Here is a 26,648-nt window from a genome sequence, read left to right on the forward strand (position 1 = left end):
CTCAGTATTGCACATTGATTAGCTGCATCTGAGCATATCTGGCACGCTGATCAATCACACATAAGCTTATAATAAAAATATTTATAGTTGAGGAGAAATGAAATAGAGTCGAGCTGGCTGGACTCCTGTTATATCCTGTCGCATGTATACATTTTAAAAGGATTAGATTTGCCAGATGCTTCACACTGCACACAGTTCAATCACATGTAAATGATGAGGTGTACAGTTTATGAATGATTTTTTTTGTTGTTTGCTTGTTATACTTTGCATTACAGCCAACAGGATTGCATGTGTTTATTATACACTCATGACTTATACAGTCCAAAAGTTAACACTCGGAATGGAATCAATCCATCAAATACAGTATAAGCTTGTATAATTATGTCATAGGTTATAGTGCATGGAGGTCTATTGGACATGCAGCCATTGTATGTGCAACTCACCCATTATATACATTACAAAATCCATTCCTATTACTTAATGCTTAGTACTGTACACTGATCAGCCATATAATCTCATACTGATAGCACACATACATTGAGTTATAGCAGCATTAAAATCATGTAGTCCGTGCTACTACCATTGTACCCACACTTTAAATCAGTGGTTTCGATATGATACAGCTAAAACCTCTCGCTGTGCCATACTGATCAAATGATGGCTTTTATGAGTTATAAAATGCATGTAAGTGCTGAAGAGCCTCATTCACCCCTGCCAATAACTCAGCCATTATACAGCACAGCTTCCATTCAGATTTTACAAGTATCATAATCATATGGTGTTGACATGTGCTCATGTATTGTATATTCTGATTCCGTTCAATCAGCAGTGATGGAATAAGTACTCAGACCCTCATATCACACTGTAAATACAGTATAGACTATTACAATTAAAAGTCCTGCATTTAGAATTTTACTTAAAGAAAGAAAGAAAGAAAGAAAGAAAGAAAGAAAGAAAGAAAGAAATTATAGAGGGTAAATTTAAACACATTTAGTACATTTACATTTATTCAAAGTCTGTACTTTAGAGCAATTTTAAAGTACTTGTGCTTCACCTGAGTCTTTCTATTTTCTGCCACTTTAAACTTCGACTCCACTACAATCCAGAGGCACATGTTATACTTTTTACTCTGTTATGCTTACTTGATGACTTTGTTTTTTTGTATTGTTTTTTGCAGATTCAGATTAACAATTCAAAATATAATTAACAAATAAATCATGATGTATAATTACAATGTAGGTTTTATTGATCCCTGGGAGGGAAATTCACAAACTACCCAGCAGTACATAGAATGATTAAAATTAGCCTCAGATATACCAGATGCAACAGTAGAGTGATGTACACATACATACATCATATGTAAAGTATTCAAGATATTGAAGCTAATATATTTCCTGCTACTTGAATAATTCGTTGACATTTATAAATGAAGGCAGTATAAATATTACAGCTGACACTACAGAGACCATGATGACTTATTAAACTGGTTGTTCCCCTTTAACACGTGCAGGTGATGACGCCACCCGCCGTTCAACAAGCAGCACAACAAGGAAGTCCTCAGAGTCTCCGGTTCAACCCGTTTAGACGAAACTAATTCATGAGCCAATGGTTTCCTTGTAGCACAGGTAAGAAATGCTCTATAAAAACGTCTGCGTCTGTTGTGTTTGCCTGTTCTGTCGCCAAAATATAAATCTTTCGCGACGAACTACAGGGTCAGTGTCTCAACATGGTAACGGTACTGCTACTGGTTTCACTTTCAAGTAAATGACAGAGCAGATAACGTACACGAACTTCTGGAAAACTACGCAGTAAAAAAACGACAACTAACAGAGCTACACTGACCCCGTTTTGAAACATGGTGGGAAATGTTTATTGTAGCGAATTTGAAAACACCACCTCGACGTTTAGGTCCTAATATACTGTATGTGTTTCAAAGGCCGAGCTTTCTGCGGGATATGTGTAGGCCATAATCACTGTCATGACAGACTACAAACTCTCACCACCTACACGTAAAAAAAAAGCCACAATCAACTTCTTAAACACATATCACATTGAAATGTTTGGTTTATTACAAAGTAGTAAGTGTGTTTACAAGTGTCCTGGTTATGATGAGGTCTTTGGGGTATGCTGGTTATGTAAACAGCAAAGGTTTTTAAAGACCTGAATATGCTACGAGGAAAACGCAAGCAGAAGCCAGAACACCTCTCCAGATTTCTTATCAGTATCTGCCATGCTAGCAGGTATGCCATCAACCCAAGTTGTGCACTAGTTAAACTTCTATTTAGTTTCTGTTAAACAGAAAAAGAAGAAATATGATGATGAATCGGACAAATACAGAGTCAGATACCAAATAGTGTTCATTCTTAACTGTTGAGGTAAATAAGTTGGTACAGAAATGAGAATATGAATACAGGTCCAAAGACCAATAAGGTTTCTCTTGTTCCATGTAAATACCACATTCCCAAATATGATCCAAACCTAGATGCTCATGTAGCCTACATGTAAACACACTCATAGACTGAGACTTTATTTCTTTTGTCACAAGGGAACATAGTGTGATCTTGTCCATATGTTTATGAGAGTTGTACTTGTTAAAGTTCAATAGTGTGTTTGATTAAAGCATTTAAACTGGATTAAATCAACACAGAAGCATTCAATGTTTAATATGTCCACTTTGTATTACACTGCTTGTGGATATTCTAGAAACATTATACTTTTGTGTGGAAGTATGTTAAAATTTTGTAGTATGAATAGTCAGTTATCCCTGCAATAGACTGGTTCAGGAACTCCACCTCTCGCCTAGTGTTAGCTGGGATTGGCTGTAGGCCTGTGTGACCCTTAAAGGATAAGCAGCATAGGATGGATGGTTGGAATGGTCAGTTAAATCACATGGAATTCAAATCAGCTCAAGGACAATACTGAGCTGCAGGACAACTGTAACTGAACAGTGTTACATCTAGGGAGTAGGCAATATGCACAACATAATTATTGCAGTAATTAACACAGCATAATTTTGTTATTGATGTACAGATATGTATCAAGGTATTCAAAATCACATTGTAAAATGGAAAATTCATGACTGTACTATCACATCAAATGCAATTTTTCATGTTTTACCACAGTAAAATTCGGTCATTTTCCCAATACATATGGTCGTAACAATGGAAGATCTCATACTATGACAGCTTTTGGTACAGTTTTGCATATTATTATTCATGTAAATGCGGGAAACCATGTGGACCATGTTTCTTCATATGAGAATTTTGACATAGTGTTATATGTAGGGCTGCATTATTTACAATATGGAATAATCTGCCTTTGTCATATAATTTGGTCTGAAAAATGTCAGGAAATAGTAAATAATATCCCATTATAACTTCTCAAAGCTCACGCTAACACATTTAAATCACTCATTGATTTTTTTTCAACATTTCAAAACCTAAAGATGTTTAATTTACAGTGATATAAACCAGAAAATGAGTACATCCTCGCATTGAAAAGGTGGAACAAGCGAATGTTTGGGAAAGTGGTGTCTTTTGTAAAAACCTAGGCTGCATGTGTTACAGTCAGTTAGGAAGATGTAAATAAAGACTTGTGACATGTTAGAACGACTTCAACTGACTAAGACCTACCTATATATATTCTGTATTTTTCAGTATGCCAGTTGAAAGCCCGGAGGAGAGGACAGTGGAGGTGCTGCTGCTGCCCAAAGATGTGGATGAGGAACTGCTGTCTCTGTATTTCGAGAATAAGCGGCGCTCTGGGGGAGGCCCACTTATCTCTGTGGAGAAGAAGGATGGCCGTGCCATATTGGTGTTTGAAGACGCAGAAGGCAAGCAGAAAACACGGCATAACTGTCTTGGACATTTTACAAGTGTTGTCATATTTATCTGTGATTTGATAGCCTTTAACATGAGCTGCTTTCAAAATATTTCCTGTTTTTTTTTTTAATCCAAATTCCTTCAAAACAAAGCATCATATTGCGGAGACAGTGCAGTAATTTGTTATTAATATACTGTATACTAATTCTTGTATTTTTGTTCTGATCATTTGACAGCTGCAGCCCGAGTGCTAGCTAAAGGGCACCATGTTCTGCATAATGTCGAGCTGAGTGTGAGAAAGCCTCCCTCAAAGGACCCATGCAGACTGCTGCTGCGGGGGATCAACCCCAGCACCCTCACTGAGATGATAGAGCTCTATGTGGAGAACATGATGGGCTTGAACATGCCAGACTACAAACTGCAACCCTTACCGGGGAGAGATTTCATCCTCATTCACCTCAGTCAACCCCTCTCGAAAGGTCCATTACATGCACATATGTTCTTTTTTTCTCAGAAACGTACTGAAGTTTCTGAAAATATTTCCAAATGTTCTGGCTGTCATTGTCTGTTTTTACTGTGTAGATTTCGAAAAGCTTAGTGAGAAGATCTCCAAGAGGAGACTGGATGGGGCCAAGGTGACACTTGAGCAGATTGAGCAAACTGACTCTGTTTTAGTGGAGAACCTGCACCCTGGCACCACTCCAGACACACTCAATCTTTACTTTGAGAGCAAGCGAGGTGGGGCTCAGAAGGTGAAGGAGGTCACCATGCTATCAGAGGGTACAGCAAAGGTGTCCTTTGTCAACCATGAATGTAAGTTTTGCACTGTACACCCTTTAAAACTCATTTACTTAGTTACAGTTTTCTTAGTAAACAAACTGTATTTCTTGTAACAGCTTTGGGCCCCATCCTGGATCACCAACACAAACTGGAAGGTGCTGACTTAGTAGTGAAGCCATACTTTGACTTTCTTCAACCAACAGAAGAAGTAACATCACAAAACTCTGAAAGGCAAGATACGACTGAGAGAAACTCTGAGGATCTGAGTGATATTCAGATGCAGACCAGTCCTCCCTTAGTGGTCAATGCCAGCAGTCTGTCCTCCTGTCAGATGACCTCAGAGCCTGCTGCTGCCCATGTGGTGGTAGAGAAGGCAACTGAGGAAGTGATGGAGAATCAAACTGTGGATACAGACACACTATCACATCATATTGCTATTGCTGACCCAGTAAAACTTGCTTTGTTTCAACGTAGCCCTCTTCCACAGAACATTAAAAAGACTCACCCAGATTTCACCATACAGATTAAAGATGATGGTGTTCACATTGTAGGAACCGGGAGACAAAAGTTGGAGCAGATAAAACACACTGTCTCAGACTTTCTCTGCAATATTGCTGAAACCACTTTCACCCTTGAGCCAGAAAAGGCTCAGTTCCTTGCAAGAAAAGATGTTAAAGAGCGACTACTGCAGACCATGAATCAAACTGGGTCACCCACAATGTACTCTGTATCAGATTCTAAAGTCTTGGTAACATCACTATCTCAGAACTCGGCTCAGCAGGCATGTAGCTTTTTAAAATCCCAACTGTGCCACTTCAGGGTACCGTTGGACACAGAATATGAGGGCATGTTATATTGCAGAGAGTGGTCTGAGTTCCTACAGGCTCTGGGCTTCTCCTCTGTAAAGGTGTCAGAACGAGGAGGGAATATTGATGTGTTAACTCTGAAAGGGATGGAGAGCGAGAAGCAGGCTGCAATCCTGCAGTTTCTTACAACACCCATTGAAAGGGAGACAGTCATCTCTATGGAGCCAGGCATGCTGAAATACATCCAGATCCACTGTCATCAGCTGTTGGCTGATATGGACCAAGTGTCTATTTTTCCACTAGAGGCTGAGGATGTCTGTGGGTTAAAGGTATGTGGTGGTATGTCATTGGATGTTGTTTCTTCAGGTTCATTCATTTGCTACAGTTTTAAAATAGTTGTCGTATCATCTCATATTTTTTCTATGTACCTGATAGATCCATGGCCACGCTGTTGCTTGTCAAATGGCTGAGGAGGTGTTGCAAGGTGTTGTGTCCTCTATCTGCACCAGAACCATCACAGTAAACGCCCCAGGAGTGGCCCGCTTTTTAGGCGAGGCAGAGTGCAAGAGCATCCTGAATGAGATGGAGTCAAAGTTTCAGGTCTACATCAGCCCTAAGTACGTCCCCTGGGAACCCCTGCCTCACCAGGTAATATAATGGCAGAGCAAAGCCAAAGTTTTGTTACTGTTTGTGTTCACCTTTTTTGAGGCTGTGATATGCAGCTTTACTCTTCCACATATCCTCTCAGTCAGCCAGTTATTCCAGCTGTCATTCTTCTTGACAAGCTGTCTACCTTGAAACTACACAGTCTTGCCTGAGGCTGAGTTAACAGCAGACACAAGACAGAAGTAAAACGCTGATGTTTACTGTTTTTCTGAACGAGTCCTGTCTGCTGAATGGTTTCTCTTTGCTGTACTCTATTTTCTTACTGTTTTGGTTTTCAGCTTGAGCTCACTGGCCACATGTATTAAAAAACAAAGTATGTATTTCCAAAGATAGTAGAGTGACCAAATTCAGGTGAGCAGGTGGACATGTTACATATTGTATCATTTAAAAATAACATACTAGTGGTTTATCTTTGAGATTGATCACTGCACTTTCTGAGTCTGGTAATTGGAAACTGACATCTAACATGTTGAATGAATGTGATGCAAAACAGCAACCTTTTAATGAAAAAAAAACCTACCATATCTATATGTTTTACACAGTGTAGCATGTAAATGTGATGCTTTTCTGCTACTCACTCTCCAGTCTCATGTCATACTGCAGCTTTACAGTTCCCTGCACTCATTAACAATGGAGAGTTTTAAAAATAAGTCCTGCAACGGGTTTACCGCACAGTGATAAAGTGACTTTTTTATGGGAATAGTTCATCTTTTTTGTGATAGTTCACCTATCTTGCCAAGAGAATCGCTGCACCTGGCCAAGAAACAGTCTAGCACATATTACCTGTAAAACCCCAATTTCTGTTTTTTATAGTGTGTTACTTTTGGACAGAGCCTGTTTTCCCTTGTTTCTAGACTTTATGTCTTGCTAAGCTAAACTAATTGGCTGCCGACTGTAGCCTCATAATTAACTTACATTAGGTTATATGTGCAGGTTATAACTCTCTAACTCTCTTTAAGTAAATAAGCATGTCTTGAAATATCAAATTATTCCTTTCATGGCATTGTATTGCTGTATAAAGCCAGCTGTATTTCTGATCAGTTGTTTATTGTAATTGTGGAACTCCAGGTACACCAGCTGTCAAATGCCTCATCATGTTTAACACCTGAATCACTCTAACTGAATAAAATGAATAAACAGCAGCCAGCCATTTTGATGAAATATCATCACTGACAGTATGTTTGGTGAGCAATGGAAGTGCAGACATTAAAACTAAATAAAACAAGGTCACTGCTCTGCCCCTGTCTCCCAAAGATTTGTGAACAAATACCTTCTACTCAGTTACCAAAATCATTTCATTATTCATTTAGATTTTTCTCTTTAAGACCAAAATGTTACACGTTTTCCCTCCTGCCTCTCAGAAAGGTAGAAAGTCCTAAAATGTATTATCAGTAACTGTGAAGTATTCTCCTTTAGTAATTAATGGTCTGTCTTTTGCAAAACCACTGAATTTGTCATTTCAATATGCAAGACATATTTATTACAGTATTCATAGCATAAAGTCAGAAACTGCTACTTAACATGAAATGAAGTATTTCAGGTAATTCAGTAATTCAGGATTCCTTGCAGAAGAAACATACAGTGTTAACTGATTTTTTTTTTCTTTTTTATTCCAGGACATTTTTGAAACTGCATGGAAGATGATGTCTCACCAAAACTTTCAGGGAGTGCCTGTGGATGGTCCTGCACAGGAGTTAAAAGCAGATTCAATGCAAACTGACTATAGTGGAGCTCCTGATAAAGGTAGTATCTATCTCTTAAATAACTTCTCATGGTCCTGTGCAGTGTGAAAGAATCTGTTTACTTCTTTATAGGTCTTTTAGAGGAAGCAAAGAGAATCGTCTCAGCCATTGATGAAAGAGTCGAGGAGGGTGTGTCCAACTCAGACCAGCTCGATGACACAGATAATATGGACCTGTACACAGCAGATGAACCGACCAGCCTGACAGACCAGGAGCAGGATGTGATAATAATTGATGCTTCCGAGACCTCCACTGAGGGGAATGCTGTGCGTGGGTCAGCTCTGGGCCTTTCGAGCAATCTGGATGAGGAAGCTCAGCTATCTCTAGCCATTCAGTACTCGATGGAGTCAAGCCACTGGACCGTGGAGGATGAGGAGGAACAGCTGAAAAAAGCCTTGGAGCTGTCAAGAAAAATGATACAAAATGAAGGCTCCCCTAGCTGTACTAAGAACCCCCAAGCCAATCAGCAGAAAAAGAGCAGCGATGTTTCCTTACAGGAGGCCATCAAAGCAGCCAACACCATCCAGATAAATGTGTTTGCAGGCTATAGCTGTGATCTGATTCGGGTGGACATAGCCTTTGGGAAGAAGGTCACCCAAAGACAAGTCGAAGAAAAACTCGAGCACAGGAGTGTGAGGAACATGTCCGATTACCACAGGAAGTGTCTGGAGATGATCAAGAGGAAGCATGCAGTCGAGATTCAAGTTCAGGGCACCATAATCACTGTTTCTGGATTCAAGGACTTTGTGACTGGAGGAGTGTGGGATGTAAAGCTGCTGCTGGAGAAAATCACCAACTCTGTACCCAACCGGGAAATCCTGAAGACTGTTCAGTGGGTGGTGCATGATCCCACCTCCTCAGACACGACTCCATTTTCACCTGATGCCACAGTATTCATCGAGAATGCTTGGAGGATGAAGCTGAAGACTGTTGATATCTTGCTAGACAATCAGCCCCATATTATCAACTTTGAAAAGATGCAGGAATACAACATAGCTTCTGGGAAATCTGTGAAAATCTCCAGGAAGCTGCTGGAGTTAGGAGATTTGGAATCAGGATGTACCAGGTAAATGAAACTTTAGAGGTCTGGAGCTTCAACTATACAGAATTATTTTTCTATGTGTGGTGTCCCACACATAGAAAAGCTAGCTAATGCAGACACCATGCATCTGTCTTGAAAACATAATCGTTTTTGTCACTTTCTTTTATTGTCTTCCTCAAGGACCAAAGTGAAAATCCATTTTGGACTTGATTATATGACATTTTGTAAATTTGTATCGTTAAGTATTTTTTCTCATAATGTCAATCTAAACTTAAAGCCTCTTAGCAGTGTAGCCAACTATTATCAATGGAATGTAGCTAAAGCCAGCTTTATAAGATATTGCTAGATGAAATCATACACTAATTTGCATATTAGTGAAGTCATAGCATACATACTGTATTCACATATATCCATTTTTTAAATTAAAGTTAACAGTCAAAGTCAAACTAGATGTGACTGACTCTAGCAAGCTTTATAACCTTATCATTTTTCAAGCTGCTGTCAGCACATCAGTGTGCATGCATTTGTGCCAGCTCTTGTAAAGATGGAAGTATGATTCACTCAAACGAACTCTGTATTTTGAGAAACAAGTAAAACTCAAATAGTCAAGTTAAATTTACCTACCTTATCTTTAACAAAGCAGAAGTAGTTTACCCGGGCGAACAGTGGGGATCCTCAGGGGAAAGGGGTTAAAGTCTGCCCACAAAGTTACTAGACTTGTTGCTAGTCATTAAAAAAAACTACAGCAGTATACAGTGCAGTATATGAATAATTATTACTTTAATAGCAGTATTAGTCACAGACATATTTAAATATATTGTTGACCTGTCTGATAATCTTTTACTGCCTTTTGTCAGCTTTGGGACTCCATATCTGTGTTTATAAATGATATGAGTGATTAAAAAAAATAATTCTAGTCTTAAAAACTAAATGATGCTAAATACTCAATCATTTGTTAACAGAGGAGGAATACTCTCTGCTGTCAAACCTGCCCGAAGCAACCAAAGTCGATGAGGAATCTGATGAATTTCAGAATGTGGTGAAGAATTTCTATGAGACCATTCAGGAATACCACAGCAAGATCAGAATCATACAGGTGAAAATAAGTGAAAACCTACATGTTTTGTAACAAATTATGTGGCATGTCTGAAATAACACAGACATTTTTCTCCAGGTGGAGAAGCTCATGAATCGACTGCTGTACAATCAGTACAAGTTAAAGAAGGCGAGCATTCTGCAGCGTGCCACATACCCAGAGGTTGAACGGACTCTCTACCATGGCACAAGTGAGAGTAGTGTGAAAGAGATATGTGTTCATGGATTCAACAGAAGCTTCTGTGGAAAGAATGGTACGTTTTTGAATAACAGTGTTCTGTTTTTAGACTCTGTTTGTCTCATCTTGGTCATTAATCCCTGACATCATGGTTTCTCCACACAGCCACCGTCTATGGTCAGGGGGTGTATTTTGCTGTCAACTCTTCGCTGTCTGTTCAGGATCAATATTCACCCCCAAATGCAGACGGACACAAGTTTATTTTTGTGTCGAAGGTTCTAACAGGGGACTATACTAAAGGCTGCCATTCGATGAAGACCGCCCCGCTGAAGGAGACCGGTGATATTCCCCTCAGATACGACAGTGTGACAGATGACATTACCAAGCCGTCAATGTTCGTCATCTTCAACGATACACAAGCTATTCCAGAATATCTCATCACATGTCAGAGAATCCATCGCTGAGGAAACCGATTAGCCATTAGACAAACTGCTTTTAATGTGTTGCCTTGATTTTAAAAAGTGCATTTGATTTATAAAGGGCTAATGTGTTATAGTGTACAGTTGGTATTTTTTTTACTTTGCTGATCAAAATTTTATCAAGTACTTTGCTGTTTCATCAGTTGCTCTATTTTCTGTTCTTCTTAAGTCTGATCAAGAGAAACTCAAACACATTTGATTAAGTAACTTTAAACATTCCCTTTCAGCACATAAAGGGTCACTGTGCCAGGTGTGACTTGGCAGTAATTGCATGACATTTTACATGCAACAGTCAATTTTGTACTTGTGGACAGAGATCATACACTCTAATGTTTACTCTCCTTGCTTAAACTTGGAAGAATCCAAATTATGTTGTAATTGTGATTTTCAACCATGGTTTTGGGGTTTTCTTCATCCAGGTTACTGTATTAATGTGAATGTAACTGACAGTTTTGGTTTAAAATCTAACCTTTTCCAGGAGGCTAATGTGAAATATTTTCCCCATTTATTAGTTTGTGCGTCCAGAAAGTTTGATGACCTTATATATTTACTTTCAGGTTCAGTTGTAGTGTCCAGAATGTGCAGGTTTTTCTTTTGGCCACATAAGAATAGTTAACTGGTCTGAGAACAGCCCCTTAACATAGTAACTATGTTAGAACAGCAGCAGGCCTATTAGGCCTATTGTGATAATAACCAGAATTATTCTTTACCACAGTGCAGCTAATAACTGTTGGTTTTTCAAGCTACAGAATCATTACTCTGTTGTAAATTTGAAGCCATGCACATCTGTCACATCTACTGTGCACTTTGAATGAATGTACATTATTTTAATCAAATAATCTGAGTTAAGCCTTGTGTACCATGTGCAAACCATGATGAAGCTTGATTCTCATATTCCAGTCCCACTGTTCCTTACTTTGTGAAGTAAACACAGGTTGCACAGTTTGTCCACATGGTTACTGAATGGCAGGAGAGTGTAGGGTAAAATTAGTGTTTACAGCAAGCCCCCAGAAAAGAAAAAGGTAACATGCTAAAGTCATAACTACCAACCTGTTTTCCTCTATATTGGAGAAGTATCATTCAACTTTATACATAAATCTGTTCTGGGCCTATGATTTCACTACTGTTCTGATTAATTAAAAGAAAGTGCCATTTTAATGTCCAGCTTTTTCTGCTTTGTTTTTTCTCTTGCTAAATTTAAGTGAAGCTGAATGTAATTTGTACACTTTTTATTGAATTGCATCATACAGAATTTTATGTGCAGAACTGCAACTTAATGAAATTGTAAGAGAAGAGAGGTAAAATTAAAGAGATTAAACTACTTGACATTTTGCCCTGAACTCTAGATGGCCTGGTGGATCCTCAGCCTCACTTACGAAGACTTTATTTTTAAACAATTATTTATCTGCAGTACTTTGAATTATGTAATAAACATGTTGATATTGTAAGAATTTTTCTGACTATTCCTGATACTGTCCCCATGTGTCCTGACATTAAATATACTGAAGAACTGCATGTTTTCTACTTTAGAAATGGACAAACATACTTGTGGACTCTGGCTTTTATTAAGATTTTGAACTGTGGGGGCAGTAATACGCTTCGGAGGAGCTAGTCTGCCGGAAAAAGGAAAGCCGAAGAAGACGACTGGCACAGCCACAACACAACGACGGCTAACTGCTAGCTTGCCTGGCCGTTGGGCAGATAGCTTAAGTTAGTAAACCACAAAGTATGATACCCTAAATGTGAACAGAGGAAGGAACAATAAAGCTACAAACTCTGATAACTTGTTTGTTGTAGGTACGTTGACAAGTTTAATTCATAATTTGCAAAGACTTGCTAAAAGGCTTTAGTCAGGTGCAGATACTGTGCCATGCTAGCTAACATGCTAGCTGCAAACAGGACGTTAGCCCGTTGCTAATATCACCAGCGTTACCGGCTTTTACATACATTCGTTACCCAAAGCTAACTCTTAGCAGTCGGGGGCACGCATTGGTCATAACAACATGACTGGACAGCTATTGCCACTTGCACGTTTCATTAAAGTGACTTAGCTAACCAAATTGAAAGATAATAATCTAACGTTTCAAACAAAACGTAACGCTAACGGCACATTTGGTAAATAATAAGATAGCTGGGATAGCATGGGAGCATCATTTGTTATATCAGTATCACGAATTCCTGAAGCAGTGCTTAAACTTAATGTGTTAAACAGCCACAGCTAAAGATAGTATCATGTAAATCTATAAATGCAGTCCGAGGGCGGTAGACAATGAGACGTTTACTGGAATGGTAACGTTAAGCAAAACCTAAGTACAAAAGCTAATAGTTCAATCAATATTTCAGTAACAATACGTAGCATGAAATAAAGCACAACCTTTTTTGAACGATGGAGTCTTATGTTTAATTCAGCATGTAGATTATTAACCTCACTATTCTCTAAATAACTAAATCTTAGTTCAGTATTGTTTCACACAGCCCACCAGTTACCACTACTCACTCCAGTTTACTCTGGAGAAAGACTTGGAGGATAAGGGTTTGGTTTATGGTATGTATTTAAACTGAGCAGTGGCAAAGTGTAGAGTTCTTAACATGAGTGTTGTCACCTGTTCAGATGCTGAGGGCAACTATTCAGGATGTATGCCGTCTACAGACAAGCTCACACTCCCACTGCAGTGGAGTTTTCTGTCTACTGCAACTTTATATCCAGTAAGGAGAAGAACCTGGTTGTCGCTGGAACATCTCAACTCTTTGTCTACAGGATTATCCACGATGTGGAGGTAACTCTCAAGTTTCCACTTGGCTCGTTTCATTCTATCAAATTTTAAAATGTGGGCTCGGGTTGTGTCATGTGACATGTGTAACATATCTGTCATTATTCCAGAGTACATCAAAGGCTGACAAGTCTTCAGGTAGGTTAAGACATCAAACGCAAAGCAAACTAAATTGACAAAAGATAAATTACATGAACTTATGTGAGTGTATTTGTAGTCCCACTTCACTCTGTCCTCCTCCTGCAGATTCCAAATCTCGTAAAGGAGAAGCTTGAGCAGGTGGCATCCTTTTCTCTCTTTGGCAATGTCATGTCCATGGCCAGTGTGCAGCTTGTGGGAGCCAGCAGAGATGCACTCCTTCTCAGTTTCAAAGATGCTAAGGTATTACCGTCTAAGCTGTGCACTGCCTAGAGGAATTTTTAACCACCTAAAACTGCTTTTGACTGATCTCTGGATGGGTTTGTTCTCTCATCAGTTGTCTGTAGTGGAGTACGACCCCGGGACACATGACCTCAAGACGCTGTCTCTTCATTACTTTGAGGAGCCGGAACTCCGAGTATGTAGCTGCAAGGACATAGATAAATACCTGTCTAAATGTACAAGGTGAATGAATTATTTAACTAATTTGGACTCCTGTTCAATTTTCAGGATGGCTTTGTACAAAATGTACATATCCCCATTGTCCGTGTAGATCCAGAGAATCGCTGTGCGGTAATGCTCGTTTATGGCACCAAACTTGTGGTGTTGCCGTTCAGAAAGGACACTCTAACTGATGAACAGGAAGGTGGAGTTGGAGAAGGGTATGCCTGCGTTCCCCCATACATTCTGCTTATTGACGTCTTTTAGTATCTGTTGGGCACCTGTGTCCCAAAAACTAAACTTTTCTGCTTTTATCCTGCTGCTATCAAAAGTTGTCTGGCCATGCTGAATACAACACTGTCTGTGTATCTCATCTGCAGACCTAAATCCAGCTTCCTGCCCAGCTACATCATTGATGTCCGTGAGCTGGATGAGAAGCTGCTGAACATCATTGACATGAAGTTCCTGCATGGCTACTATGAGCCCACACTGCTCATCCTGTTTGAGCCCAACCAAACGTGGCCTGGGTCAGTCCAACACACCATCAGCTATTACTGCAGCTTTTTTTTTTTTTTTTCGTTTTTGATATTCTGAGCTGCCAAAAATATTGACTTCTTTTTTGATTCAGCATTTAACTTCTTGGTCTCTCTGTCAGACGCGTGGCTGTGCGTCAGGACACTTGCAGCATCGTCGCCATCTCCCTCAACATCATGCAGAAGGTCCATCCTGTTATCTGGTCTCTCAGTAATCTGCCTTTTGACTGTACACAAGTTATGGCTGTTCCCAAACCCATTGGTGAGCGCAGTGATTTCTCTCTTTTTATACTACTTATCATCTGTTCCCACATGAAGATAATGTCTGTTGTGTGTGTTGGGTTTGTCAAAATTTTTGTGGTGCAGCTCCTGAAGATTCTGATCACATATTGAATCTTTCTAGGTGGTGTGGTGGTGTTTGCTGTGAATTCATTGCTGTATTTGAACCAGAGTGTTCCACCATATGGAGTTTCTCTTAATTCTCAGACAACAGGAACCACAGCCTTCCCACTGCGTAAGCATTATGATCTGAAAACACACACCTAAGCTATATTAAGCCATATTAAGTTCTGCACCACGTTATAGTGTTTGATGTTCATGTGTTCTGGTAATACAGGTATACAGGATGAAGTGAAGCTCACACTTGACTGTTCCCAGTCTGACTTTATTGCCTATGACAAGATGGTCATCTCTCTGAAAGGAGGAGAAATGTGAGTCACTGAAAGTACCAATAAAACACAGTGTTGACAGTTTATTATTCCTCTCTGAGTATTTTCTTGTTGTCCTGCAGTTACGTGTTAACCCTCATTACTGATGGCATGAGGAGTGTCCGGGCTTTCCACTTTGACAAAGCTGCTGCCAGCGTCTTGACAACTTGCGTAAGTTGAGCTTGTAGTGGTGAGCAAAAGTGGTGTGATAATACAGGAAGTCAAGTTAAAAGAGAACTCCAGTATTTTTGAACCTGGGCCTTATTTTCCCATTGACAAAAATCTTTGAAACTGGTGCAGTATTGAGTAAGAATGAACATCTGCTGCAATGTGACTGTGGGCAAATGTCCACATTAGTGTAGGTCCACTAAAGTTCATGTTTTAGCCACTGACATGCTCAACATTATGGATAGGACCTCTATATTGATAGACCTTGTTTATTAAAGAGTAAGATCTTTTTTGTTTTACCAGTAACATCTATATTGCTACCAAATTCCATTGACAAAAACTGTTATTTTAGCTCACAGAACACAGGAGATGCTGCCTCAGTGGGTTAGTTTGTCAGTGTCATTGTGTGGTACTTTTACTCATGTAAAGGATCTGAATACTTCTTCCGCCACTGAAAGTCACACAAAAACACAATCCAACTAACTGACCAAGGCAGTGGAATTTCCAGCTTCTCTTGTGTTCTGTGAGGTAAAATTACTGGATTAAAAGGATCTTACTCTTAAATAAAATGGTCTTTATCTGTAGGAATCTTATCCATAATGTTGAGCCTGTCAGTGGCAAAAACAGGCACTCAAGTGGACTTACATTGATGTGAACATTTGCCGATTGGATCACATTGCAGCAGCTGTTTGCGGTTGCCGGGTGCACCCTTCTTTTGTGTTTCTGTGGAAAAACACAAAAGGCAGGGGGTATTAGAGTTTGACTGACATGAGGTTTACACCAGTACTTTAAGATTAAAGCTGCTGAATGCTGCAGAAAGTACAATTTTTACACCAAAAAAGCGAATAAGGGATGAAAAAAAATCTGAAAAAAGTCCTCAGACTTTACCAAAAACCTATAGTTAGATTCATGTGACACTTTAGGATATGAAATATATGCTGAATATATATTACATTTGTCAGCTTTTAGAGGATTTAGATATGGATGATTTGCAGACTAATGCCTTACAATGTGGGCTTTCCTCCTCCAGATGGTGACCATGGAGCCCGGCTACCTTTTCCTTGGTTCCCGCCTTGGAAACTCACTGCTCCTAAAGTACACAGAGAAACTTCAGGAGACGCCACTAGAGGAAGGCAAAGAAAAGTTAGACAAAGAAAAAGAGAAAGAGAAGGATAAAGACAAACAGGCAAGTCATCTATTGTGTAAAATGTGAATTTTAATATAGTCTGTTGTGGTTGTGAGGCACCACTGAAATGCCTTTTTTTATTTTCACTGGCTTTATGCTTCTTTTTTTTTAATTGCAGCACTTAGTTTATATAAGGCACTTGTCAGTTTTTCAAAGTAAATGTGTACAACACACCCTGTAACTGAAAGGATTACTTTATTTGACAGCTTGTTATCAACATATTCTTTGTTCTAAATCACTGCTAATGAATTCCAGGAGGAACCACCGAGCAAAAAGAAGCGAGTAGAATCCTCCACCAACTGGACTGGTGTGTTTCAATAAAATTTTTGATGTGTTTGACGTGCCAGAAATATGAGTGTGATCTGCCAGTCTGTGTTACAGCATTATAACTCCTTTGTTTTGACAGATGAAGTGGATGAGATTGAGGTGTATGGAAGTGAGGCCCAGTCAGGCACTCAGCTGGCCACCTACTCTTTTGAGGTAGTAAAATCCTTAATCTTTATTGCTTTTATGGAAATGCAGATCTGTGTGGAATGTGGCTGATGTTTGTTGATGTGTGTTTTGTTACAGGTGTGTGATAGCATACTCAACATTGGACCTTGTGCGAATGCCTCCATGGGTGAACCTGCTTTCTTGTCAGAAGAGGTACAGACATTTGAAGCACCTAGAGTCTCAGTAGATTGGCTAGTGCTGCTAATGCTTCAGCAGAGAATTGTATTAGAGGTTGCTGACTCTGATGTCCTCTTACCCACAGTTCCAAAGTAACCCTGAACCTGACCTAGAGGTTGTTGTGTGCTCTGGTTTCGGCAAGAACGGTGCACTGTCTGTACTTCAGGTAAATCCTCCCCATTGAGTTTGACAGTTGTTTTCATGCATGTTTGTGCTTAGATAGGTGCATGCATGATTATTGTTTCTGCACCGTCCTAAAACCTGTGGTCGTGAGGCCCGTCTGCCACAGGTCCAGTGACGGTGCAATAGTAAAGTCTGAGTCTACCAGGGCTGCCTCAGAGATCGACGGAGTAGCCTGTAAACAACCCAGACACAAGTTGGCACACTTCAATGTGCAGAGCAAAAGCATGTTTGCGTCACAGTGCTAGAATCTTGTTTCTTTTTTTCCCCGTCTTTCTTTCAAATGCTTTGATTCATTTTCATTCTGTTCTCAGAGAAGCATCCGTCCCCAAGTAGTCACTACATTTGAGTTGCCAGGTTGCCATGACATGTGGACCGGTCATCTCAAGTGAAGTCAAGGAAGACAAAAAAGTACTGTGTATTTCTGCTTAATAGATTAAGATTTTCATGAGTCAGTCATGAATGGTGACTTTTTTTAAACTGTAAGATGTTTCTTGGTCCTTTCCCAGGCTGTAAAAACGGACGACTCGGAGGACGGGGCAGAGACGGAAACCAGTGAGGATGGTGAAGAGGGAGAAAAAGAGAAGGAGGAGAAAGAGAAAGAGGAGGAGGAGAAGGCAGAGCCTCCCCTGGAGGATGATACAAAGAAGCATGGCTTTCTCATTCTAAGTAGAGAAGATTCCACCATGGTAAAAACTCACATCAGTACTCATCTGCTGTCTTGTAATTCTAATTTGAAGAAATACAAAAATTAATGTTTTAAATAGAACTGTTTTTTGTAGGGAAAAAAAACAAAACTATCTTTTATATAATCTGGATGTTGGCTGTGTTTTTGTGTAGATCCTTCAGACTGGTCAGGAGATCATGGAGCTGGACACCAGTGGTTTTGCCACCCAGGGACCCACTGTGTTCGCTGGAAACATTGGAGACAACAAATACATCATCCAAGTCTCACCCATGGGTATTCGACTGCTGGAAGGAGGTAAAATGAGACAGAAAGTCAGAAAAAACGTGTGAAAGTATCAAACAGTGATAGAAGTAGGACATATATGTACAATAAACATTAATGCAGCCAGCCTCTTTCTCTGACATGCTTTCTTTGAATCCTGCTTTCAGTGACACAGCTCCACTTCATCCCAGTGGACCTGGGCTCTCCCATAGTGCACTGCTCCTGTGGCTGACCCTTATGTGGTAATCATGACTGCAGAGGGAGTGGTCACCATGTTTGTGCTGAAGATTGACTCGTATATGGGGAAGACACATCGGTTGGCTCTGCAGAAACCACAGATCCCAACTGTGAGTAAATCTCAGTCATCAGTCTGCGCAGTAGGGTTTTATTGGACAAATGCGCCCCCTGCTGGCCAAACTGAAGCTGTCAAATGAAGGTGTCCACAGTTGCAGCGTTGCCACAAATATGATTCTGTGTTTCAGTGAGGGCTATTTGCATAAACAGAGTGTCATTACACTCCCATATTTGGAAACTAGGTTTACACAAGGCTTTTAAATAACAGTATTTAACTTGGCTAAAACTGATTCTCATTGCACAGCAATCACGTGTGATCACACTGTGCGCGTACCGGGATGTGAGCGGCATGTTCACCACAGAAAACAAAGTGAGCTGCTCCGTCAAAGAGGACACCAGCATCAGGAGTCAGTCTGAGGCTGAGACCATCATCCAGGACCTCAGGTGAGAATTCACATCACCTCCTTACCGAAACACACACAAACCAGCCGCGGGACCCTCCTGTTTATTTGAGGACTGATTGTTGTAAAATGTGTGTGTAGTAACGTGGTGGATGATGAGGAGGAAATGCTGTACGGAGACTCCAACGCCAGCGCAGCACCGCCGAAGGAGGAAATGAGCCGCAGCTCTGCAGCACCAGCACCCTCTGGAAGTGAGGGAAGCTCAAGCAAAGCAGAGCCCACACACTGGTGCATAATCATCAGGGAGAATGGTGTCATGGAGGTATGGAATATGTGACATATGTGATATAAGATTGTATAGAGTGCATTCATCTGTGACAAAATGCATGTAAACGCTATTCCTTCGCTTATTATTTGAACAGATTTACCAGCTGCCAGACTGGCGCTTGGTGTTCCTGGTGAAGAACTTCCCAGTTGGACAGAGGGTGCTGGTTGACAGTTCCTCTGGCCAATCAGCAACACAGGGGGAGGGTAAAAAGGAGGAAGTAACACGACAAGGAGAGATCCCACTAGTCAAAGAGGTGGCTTTGGTTTCACTCGGCAATAATCACAGCAGACCATATTTACTGGTGAGTTTTGTACTTTGAGGCCCTTTGTGCTGAGTTCATTGATGTTTTCACATTGATGTGCTTCATAAAAAGAAAATGAAACACGTACATTAAATACAAACAGTTTGACAAAATGTCTTCTCTTTTTCTAGGTTCATGTGGAACAGGAGCTTCTGATCTACGAAGCGTTTGCGTATGATCAAGCAGCAGCCACAAAACAACCTGAAAGTCCGCTTCAAAAAAGTAAGAACTAAGACTGATCAAGGTGGACTAAGTCAGATGAGCTTTGGATGAAGTGAATCTTAACACTGTCACTCTACTCTGCACAGGTGCCCCACAACATTAACTTCAGAGAAAAGAAATCAAAGCTGAAGAAAGATAAGAAGGCAGAGAGCGGCACCACCGAGGAGAGCTCAGCTGTGAAAAGTCGGATTGCCAGGTTCCGATATTTTGAGGACATCTCTGGATACTCAGGGGTAGGGAGGGCAATTTTTAAAGAACGTATTTCAGAACTCCAGCCCTATCAATGCAAGATCTTTTGACATCCCTGTCATGTATTGAATAAGCGAAGTCATTTTTCCTTGTTGACACAGGTGTTCATCTGTGGTCCGTCTCCTCACTGGATGCTGGTTACCTCTCGGGGAGCGATGAGGCTTCACCCTATGACCATTGATGGCTCTATCGAGTCTTTCTCCCCCTTCCACAACATTAACTGCCCCAAAGGTTTCCTCTACTTCAACAAACAGGTACACAGAGAACACTCTCACTCTGGGAGTTATAATGTAGGTGTTCCCACATCAGAACATCTTCCTCTCGTCTGTAAAGTAAGACTGCGCTCTGAACTGAAACATAACTTAAATAATAATTTGGATAAAATTCCACACAGAGAAAATGTTTTAAAAAATTATCATGTTCTTAGCAGTAGTCAAGCATATTGAAAGAAGTCTTTGAAAATGATAAGAAGAGAGAGTAGTGAAGCAGAGGTCATTTTGTCCATGCTGAGTTCCCATTTCAAAATTTACTTTAAATGAATATTAAAACATGTTTCCTGGATCCAGTAACAATACTATTCAACTTAGTTCCTGAAAACACTGGAAGAAGCAGTCAGAGCTACAAATCCTAGCTTTAGCAAATTCAAAGCGCTCCATTGTTGCAGTTGATAATAAATCACAGTTGTCGGAAACTGACTCATAATCTGAAAATGAATTTGTTAAAGCTGCAGATTGTGAAGGCTGTTTTCTCACCAGTGTAGCAGCACATAACAGAACTCTATTACTACTATTCTCTAACATCGCTGTTCATCTTTTGCTGTGATGATAAGGACATAAGGACGCTCAAAATTGTTTGTCCTACTTGGCAACTTCTTATCTAAAGCTAAAGCAAACAAGGCAACAGCAATTTTAGAAAGTAAAATTCTTGTAACTGCTATTCTGAAAATTAGATTATCATCACTGATCACCTTCTGGTGCTTATTTTATTTGTGTTAACCTTTGCTTTTTCCTATTCCATCTAGTTCTAGTTCCTCTAACAGTTTTTAATGTGTGTGTTTTTTCCTCAGGGCGAGCTGAGGATCAGTGTCCTGCCCACATATCTGTCCTATGATGCCCCTTGGCCAGTCAGAAAAATCCCACTGAGGTGCACCGTCCACTACGTCTCCTACCACGTTGAATCTAAGGCAAGGCTCCTCTCGCTCAGCCCACACAGCACCAGAGGCACCGAAGCAGCACGACGTGACACAAATTCAAGCAGAAACACATTCCCTGGACTCACACACCTCCACTTGCATAACGTGATGCAAAATAAAAGCGTATCGATCGGGGGTTGCTTTGAAAAGTTGAAGATGAAAGCCCCCCTGGCCTTAAAGTTTTCTTACTGCGCGAGGGGAAAAAAAAAATCAATGAGGGTGACTTTGAAAGGATTAGTCTTTGATGTGAAGTTTTTGCGTGTGACTGTGGACTTTTCCTTCTCAGGTGTATGCTGTGTGCACCAGTGTGAAAGAGCCCTGCACTCGCATCCCCAGGATGACTGGAGAGGAGAAGGAGTATGAAGTCATAGAGCGAGGTCAGACATGAACACACGCACACACTTATTGTTTACACTGGTCTGACACACCCACACAGCCTTATTAGATGAATTCAGGCCTTATCCAGCATGTTCCAGATGTCTTCCTTAGAATGGATTTTTTAAAAGTATTTTTTGGGGCTTTTATGCCTTTATTTGATAGTGACAGTGGAGATAGACAGGAAATGCAAGGAAAGAGAGCAGGGGAATGACATGCAGAAAATGGTCTGGGAGGCTGGGAGTTGAACTGGGGACTCACTGTTCAGGGAACTCACACCCATGTGCTGTGCACCCTAACTATTCAGCTATCAGGTTGCTCCCCTTTAGAATGGATTTTAGACAGGATGTTTATTGTGACAAATGTATTCTCATAAGTGTGTGATTGGATTGCCAGAAGCTGGAGATATCAACCATTAATGAATTTCTTTTACCTGTTTCAATATTTATGATGTATAACTTGAACTAATTATCTCAACTGTTTTAATTACTTTTAGCTACAGTTTCAATTATACAATACTTTACACTAACCACAGTACTTCAGCAATTACTTATTAATTATTATTAATAATTATTATTAATAATTAATTATTAATAATTAATTATTAAGTTTCTGTAGCAAAATATTTCATTATTGTTCATAAATTACTTTTAGCTTCTATTATATATCTTTACTTTGAGCTAGTACAGTATTTTCATTAATTGATAGCTACTATTTAGAATTAAAATTATTATTTTTATATTATTAGAAGGTTAGAACTGTATTAAAAATGTTATTAGAATTCAGCCATTTATCAGTTTCTTTTACCTATTTTAGTCATTTATAAATAGCTTCTAGCCACTGTTTCGACCATTATTGATTTCTTTTAGCCAACTATGCTGATATAGCTGTTTATTGTTCATCTTAATGCATGCTATGTAGATATCTTAGTTCTTCTCTGCTGCCATCCTGCAGATGAACGTTACATTAATCCTCAGCAGGAGAAGTTTTCCATCCAGCTCATCTCTCCGGTCAGCTGGGAGGCCATTCCCAACACGAGGTGAGGCTGTTTTCTTTATACATCGCACCTCTTTGAAGAAAAAAAGTGCAGTTTAAAAAAATCTATAGAAATGCCTTGTTTCAATCAACATTAGGCACCTATGAATAAAGAGGTCCACACAACCTTTGCCAGCATTGTTTTCTCATTTTCTCTGGAGCAGGTTGTCCTGGAGACTGTGTGCTGCTGTTAGAGAATTGTAGGGGTTAATTGAAAACCTAAGGTCATTTATCCAAGTTGTAGACAATTAGTTTAGTCTCACATGGCTGCTTTCCCTCATTTCAGCGAGTATCAGTTGGAAACGTTGGGTCATTTGTCCAAGTCCCTGGTCATTTATCTGCTCTGCATTATCATTAATTATCTGTGAGTGCTTTTCAGTGAGGAGCTGAAGCACATAAGTAAGTCTGGCTTGCAGTGTTTCAGCATCGGATGCCAGGGCACAGATTGCGTGAGAATATATATCATTATCGTTTTTCTGTCAGAACAAATTTAGATGAATTATCGTGGTATGGTGAGATGGTTCAGTGTTAGACTCTGGCCCTGCTGTTTACTGACATGTAATATTGAGCTGGGACAGCTAAAGCTTTATGCCAGTGTAAAATGCATAAATGTGACAGTTCACATGACAAGTCTTCCAAAAAACATAGAAGCAGAAACATCATAATAACCCTGTGTTATCTGTATACAGATGGTGCAGACGGTGTGGCTAGATTCTAATGCAGATCCTGTTACATTTGGAAAATTGTTTTTTAACAGTTATATGATTTTACAGCCTTGGAGAAGTATGCTTTAGGCATGTACCACATTCTGTGTACACACTGTACTGTATTGTCTTAATAACCTAAAACAGGAAGGCACTGTATTGTGGATAGAAGCTGTTAAGTGTGAGCGCACCTCTCTCTGTCTCCATAAGGATTGACCTGGAGGAGTGGGAACATGTGACCTGCATGAAGACGGTGGCACTGAGGAGTCAGGAGACGGTATCAGGGCTGAAGGGCTACATCGCAGCGGGGACCTGCCTGATGCAGGGGGAGGAGGTCACCTGCAGGGGCCGGGTGAGCAGCACACACTCTTCTCTGTTTGTATAAACGGGATTCACAGTAACTACATCCGATGGAAATAAGAAATAAAAGTGTCTCCTCCGGCGGTAAAGAAGAGATACGGCTGTTCTGCTCGAGTCGTTTAAAGGTTTGATTCTTGTGTTCAGATTTTGATCCTGGATGTGATCGAAGTGGTGCCAGAGCCAGGTCAGCCCCTCACCAAGAACAAGTTCAAAGTGCTGTACGAGAAGGAGCAGAAGGGACCGGTGACGGCTCTGTGTCACTGCAACGGATACCTGGTGTCAGCCATCGGACAGAAGGTCTCAACATCACAACAACTGCATTCACTTAGCTGGAATTAGAAAAAACACTGCTGTCTCACACTTTGTCTAGCTAGAGAACAATAACAAAATTGGACTTGAAATTCACCTGCTCTTACAATGTGGAATCTTGTGTAGATTTGTGATTTTAAAAAAATGGTGAAAAACAAAAACGAGGCAGTGTGTGATGGCCTGTGTGTCCCTGCAGATCTTCCTGTGGGTCCTGAAGGACAACGACCTGACGGGCATGGCTTTCATCGACACTCAGCTCTACATCCACCAGATGTTCAGCATCAAGAACTTCATCCTGGCCGCCGACCTGATGAAGAGCATCTCCCTGCTCCGCTACCAGGAGGAGAGCAAGACACTGTCACTCGTCAGCAGAGTGAGTGATGAACTACTGAAGCAGTTCACTGATGAAAGACACAGTTAAGACTGAATGAAGAAGTTGAATTCTTTGTTCTCAGAGTTAGGGTTTGAGGCTGGGAGAAGTTACAGACAGTGTTGTATTCAAGTGTAAAGGGAGATTAACTATAACCTGTGGGCTGCTGTACAAGCAGTGGAGTGTTTATTGATTCAGATGTACAAGTGAGTATTGACGGTGTGTCTCTTGTGGGTATTTGGATTCAGCTGAGTTAATCTTGAAGGGGAGCGGCTCTGGCAGCTGGAGATAATTCAGGGACTGTAGCTGCCTTTGTTGGGATTTAACTGTTTTCTAATTGTCTTGGCACCAGGATGCAAAGCCCCTGGAGGTTTACAGCATTGAATTCATGGTGGATAACAACCAGCTTGGATTCTTGGGTAATGTTTGTAATGCCCTTTAGAAGAAAATTCAGTTACATTTGAAAAAAAAAAGAAAAACACCTTCTATTCTAATGAACTTTTCCTTTTCCTTTCAGTGTCAGATCGAGACAAGAACCTCTATGTATATATGTATTTACCTGAAGGTAAGTCATATTGTTTGAACTACATATTCATATGTAATGTTACTCAATATCAAATGCACAGCCAGTCATGTGATTCGCGGTCTGTTTGCAGCTAAAGAGAGCTTTGGAGGAATGCGTCTGCTGAGGCGAGCTGACTTTAACGCCGGAGCTCACATCAACACTTTCTGGCGAATGCCATGCAGAGGAGCGCTGGACGCTGGCAGTAAGAAGTCTCTGACCTGGGACAACAAGCACATCACGTGGTTCGGTAAGACTCCAGTCTCATACATCTGCAGATAGGATTTGTGAGGAGGAAGAACGCTTGTTCAGTGAGGTGGGGAGATCCAAATATGACAATATTCATAATTTGGTACAGTAAACAGCATATGAAACTGCACATTTTAGAGTGACCTCTTATGATCAGCACAAGGCACATGTGTGCAGTAATCATCCTGTGTGTTCAGTTAAAATAAAATTCCCCCGCTTAATATCAGATGCTAGGGCACCAGGGTGCAGTACTCATTTCTCTATACTGGATTAAGAAAGTTAATGCTTTTTGTTGTCTGCAAATTGACAAGTGGATGAACACCAATACTCACACTTACAAGAACATGAAACAAAACAACAACTACATGGTCACCTTGGTAGACCACATTGTTGCCTAGATTACTCTTTATTTGATCAGGCAGGTAAAAATCAAGCTGTGGGGGTTTATAACAATTGAGCTACTTTTGTACTATTTAGGTCATTATGTAAATTAAGAAAGGAACATCTAGCCACGCTCTTTTAAAAATCATGTAAGGGTTAAGGGTTGAAAGCCTTTAGAAAGAAGCCTTCAAATACCCAAATGTTGAGTGTGGACTAAACCGTGTTTATTATCTGTGTTCCCATAGCAACCCTAGATGGAGGAGTGGGCTTGCTTCTCCCCATGCAGGAGAAGACTTACAGACGACTGCTGATGTTACAGAACGCTCTGACCACCATGCTGCCTCACCATGCTGGTCTAAACCCAAAGGCCTTCAGGTCCACATCTGCCTATTGTACTTTACTGCTCACGTATTAGACGTCGCTGGTCAGAGCTGGGATCACTGAGTAGTGGATATTTGATGTGTGATGACTTAATTGTCTCATGTGTATCTGTGTGCAGAATGCTGCACAGTGACAGACGAAGCCTGCAGAACGCTGTGAGAAACATCCTGGATGGAGAACTCCTCAACAAGTACCTGTACCTCAGCACCATGGAGCGCAGTGAGCTGGCCAAGAAGATTGGAACCACTCAAGACATCGTAAGCGCACTGACTGACTAACAGAAGAGAGAATGCAGTTGAGTTAATTTTCTCACTCTGATTTCACTTTATCCATCTTTTCCTTCTAGATCCTCGATGATCTCCTGGAGATCGACAGAGTAACAGCTCATTTCTGAGCCACATTCCCTCGTCTCCACTGAACACTGTTTTATATCAGGTGGAACCCATGTTTTGTTTAAGTCATCTCTGTGAAAATCGTATTTGTGTTTTTCTTACTTGTTCGACAAAAAAAGATGGCAGTTGTGTTTTCTTAGAATATTTTGTATTAAAAAAAAAATCAGTAAAAGTAAATACACCAGCCTGGTG

At 40.4% G+C, this 26,648-nt stretch overlaps 2 protein-coding genes across 2 annotated transcripts; both read left to right on the forward strand.

The window, feature by feature from the left end:
- The first annotated feature begins 1,476 nt into the window (after window positions 1–1,476).
- On the forward strand, window positions 1,477–11,767 carry parp10 (poly(ADP-ribose) polymerase family member 10). Its single transcript, XM_018701327.2, is given in 12 exon segments — window positions 1,477–1,625; window positions 3,657–3,832; window positions 4,058–4,300; window positions 4,404–4,634; window positions 4,718–5,736; window positions 5,843–6,055; window positions 7,690–7,816; window positions 7,888–8,864; window positions 8,866–8,881; window positions 9,820–9,953; window positions 10,032–10,206; window positions 10,296–11,767. Coding segments are annotated over 11 exon segments (3,609 nt in total). The 5' UTR covers window positions 1,477–1,625; window position 3,657; the 3' UTR covers window positions 10,595–11,767.
- A 431-nt stretch (window positions 11,768–12,198) lies between these two features.
- Window positions 12,199–26,640, forward strand: cpsf1 (cleavage and polyadenylation specific factor 1). The gene is given in 42 exon segments (XM_018701326.2): window positions 12,199–12,406; window positions 13,221–13,386; window positions 13,491–13,518; window positions 13,627–13,640; window positions 13,642–13,761; window positions 13,856–13,936; window positions 14,029–14,180; window positions 14,340–14,486; window positions 14,615–14,754; window positions 14,896–15,006; window positions 15,109–15,202; window positions 15,283–15,370; window positions 16,398–16,553; window positions 16,809–16,860; window positions 16,960–17,033; window positions 17,124–17,198; window positions 17,308–17,388; window positions 17,717–17,779; window positions 17,781–17,813; window positions 17,912–18,091; window positions 18,243–18,384; window positions 18,519–18,574; window positions 18,576–18,698; window positions 18,950–19,089; window positions 19,188–19,368; window positions 19,469–19,675; window positions 19,807–19,857; window positions 19,859–19,897; window positions 19,984–20,130; window positions 20,248–20,400; window positions 21,213–21,329; window positions 21,625–21,715; window positions 22,668–22,752; window positions 23,663–23,804; window positions 23,957–24,109; window positions 24,318–24,494; window positions 24,844–24,910; window positions 25,009–25,056; window positions 25,148–25,303; window positions 25,929–26,058; window positions 26,183–26,321; window positions 26,411–26,640. Coding segments are annotated over 41 exon segments (4,425 nt in total). The 5' UTR covers window positions 12,199–12,406; window positions 13,221–13,242; the 3' UTR covers window positions 26,459–26,640.
- Window positions 26,641–26,648: the final 8 nt, after the last annotated feature.

Source organism: Lates calcarifer, linkage group LG3 (genome assembly GCF_001640805.2).
Source record: "Lates calcarifer isolate ASB-BC8 linkage group LG3, TLL_Latcal_v3, whole genome shotgun sequence".
In the NCBI taxonomy this organism is placed as follows: Eukaryota; Metazoa; Chordata; class Actinopteri; family Centropomidae; genus Lates; species Lates calcarifer.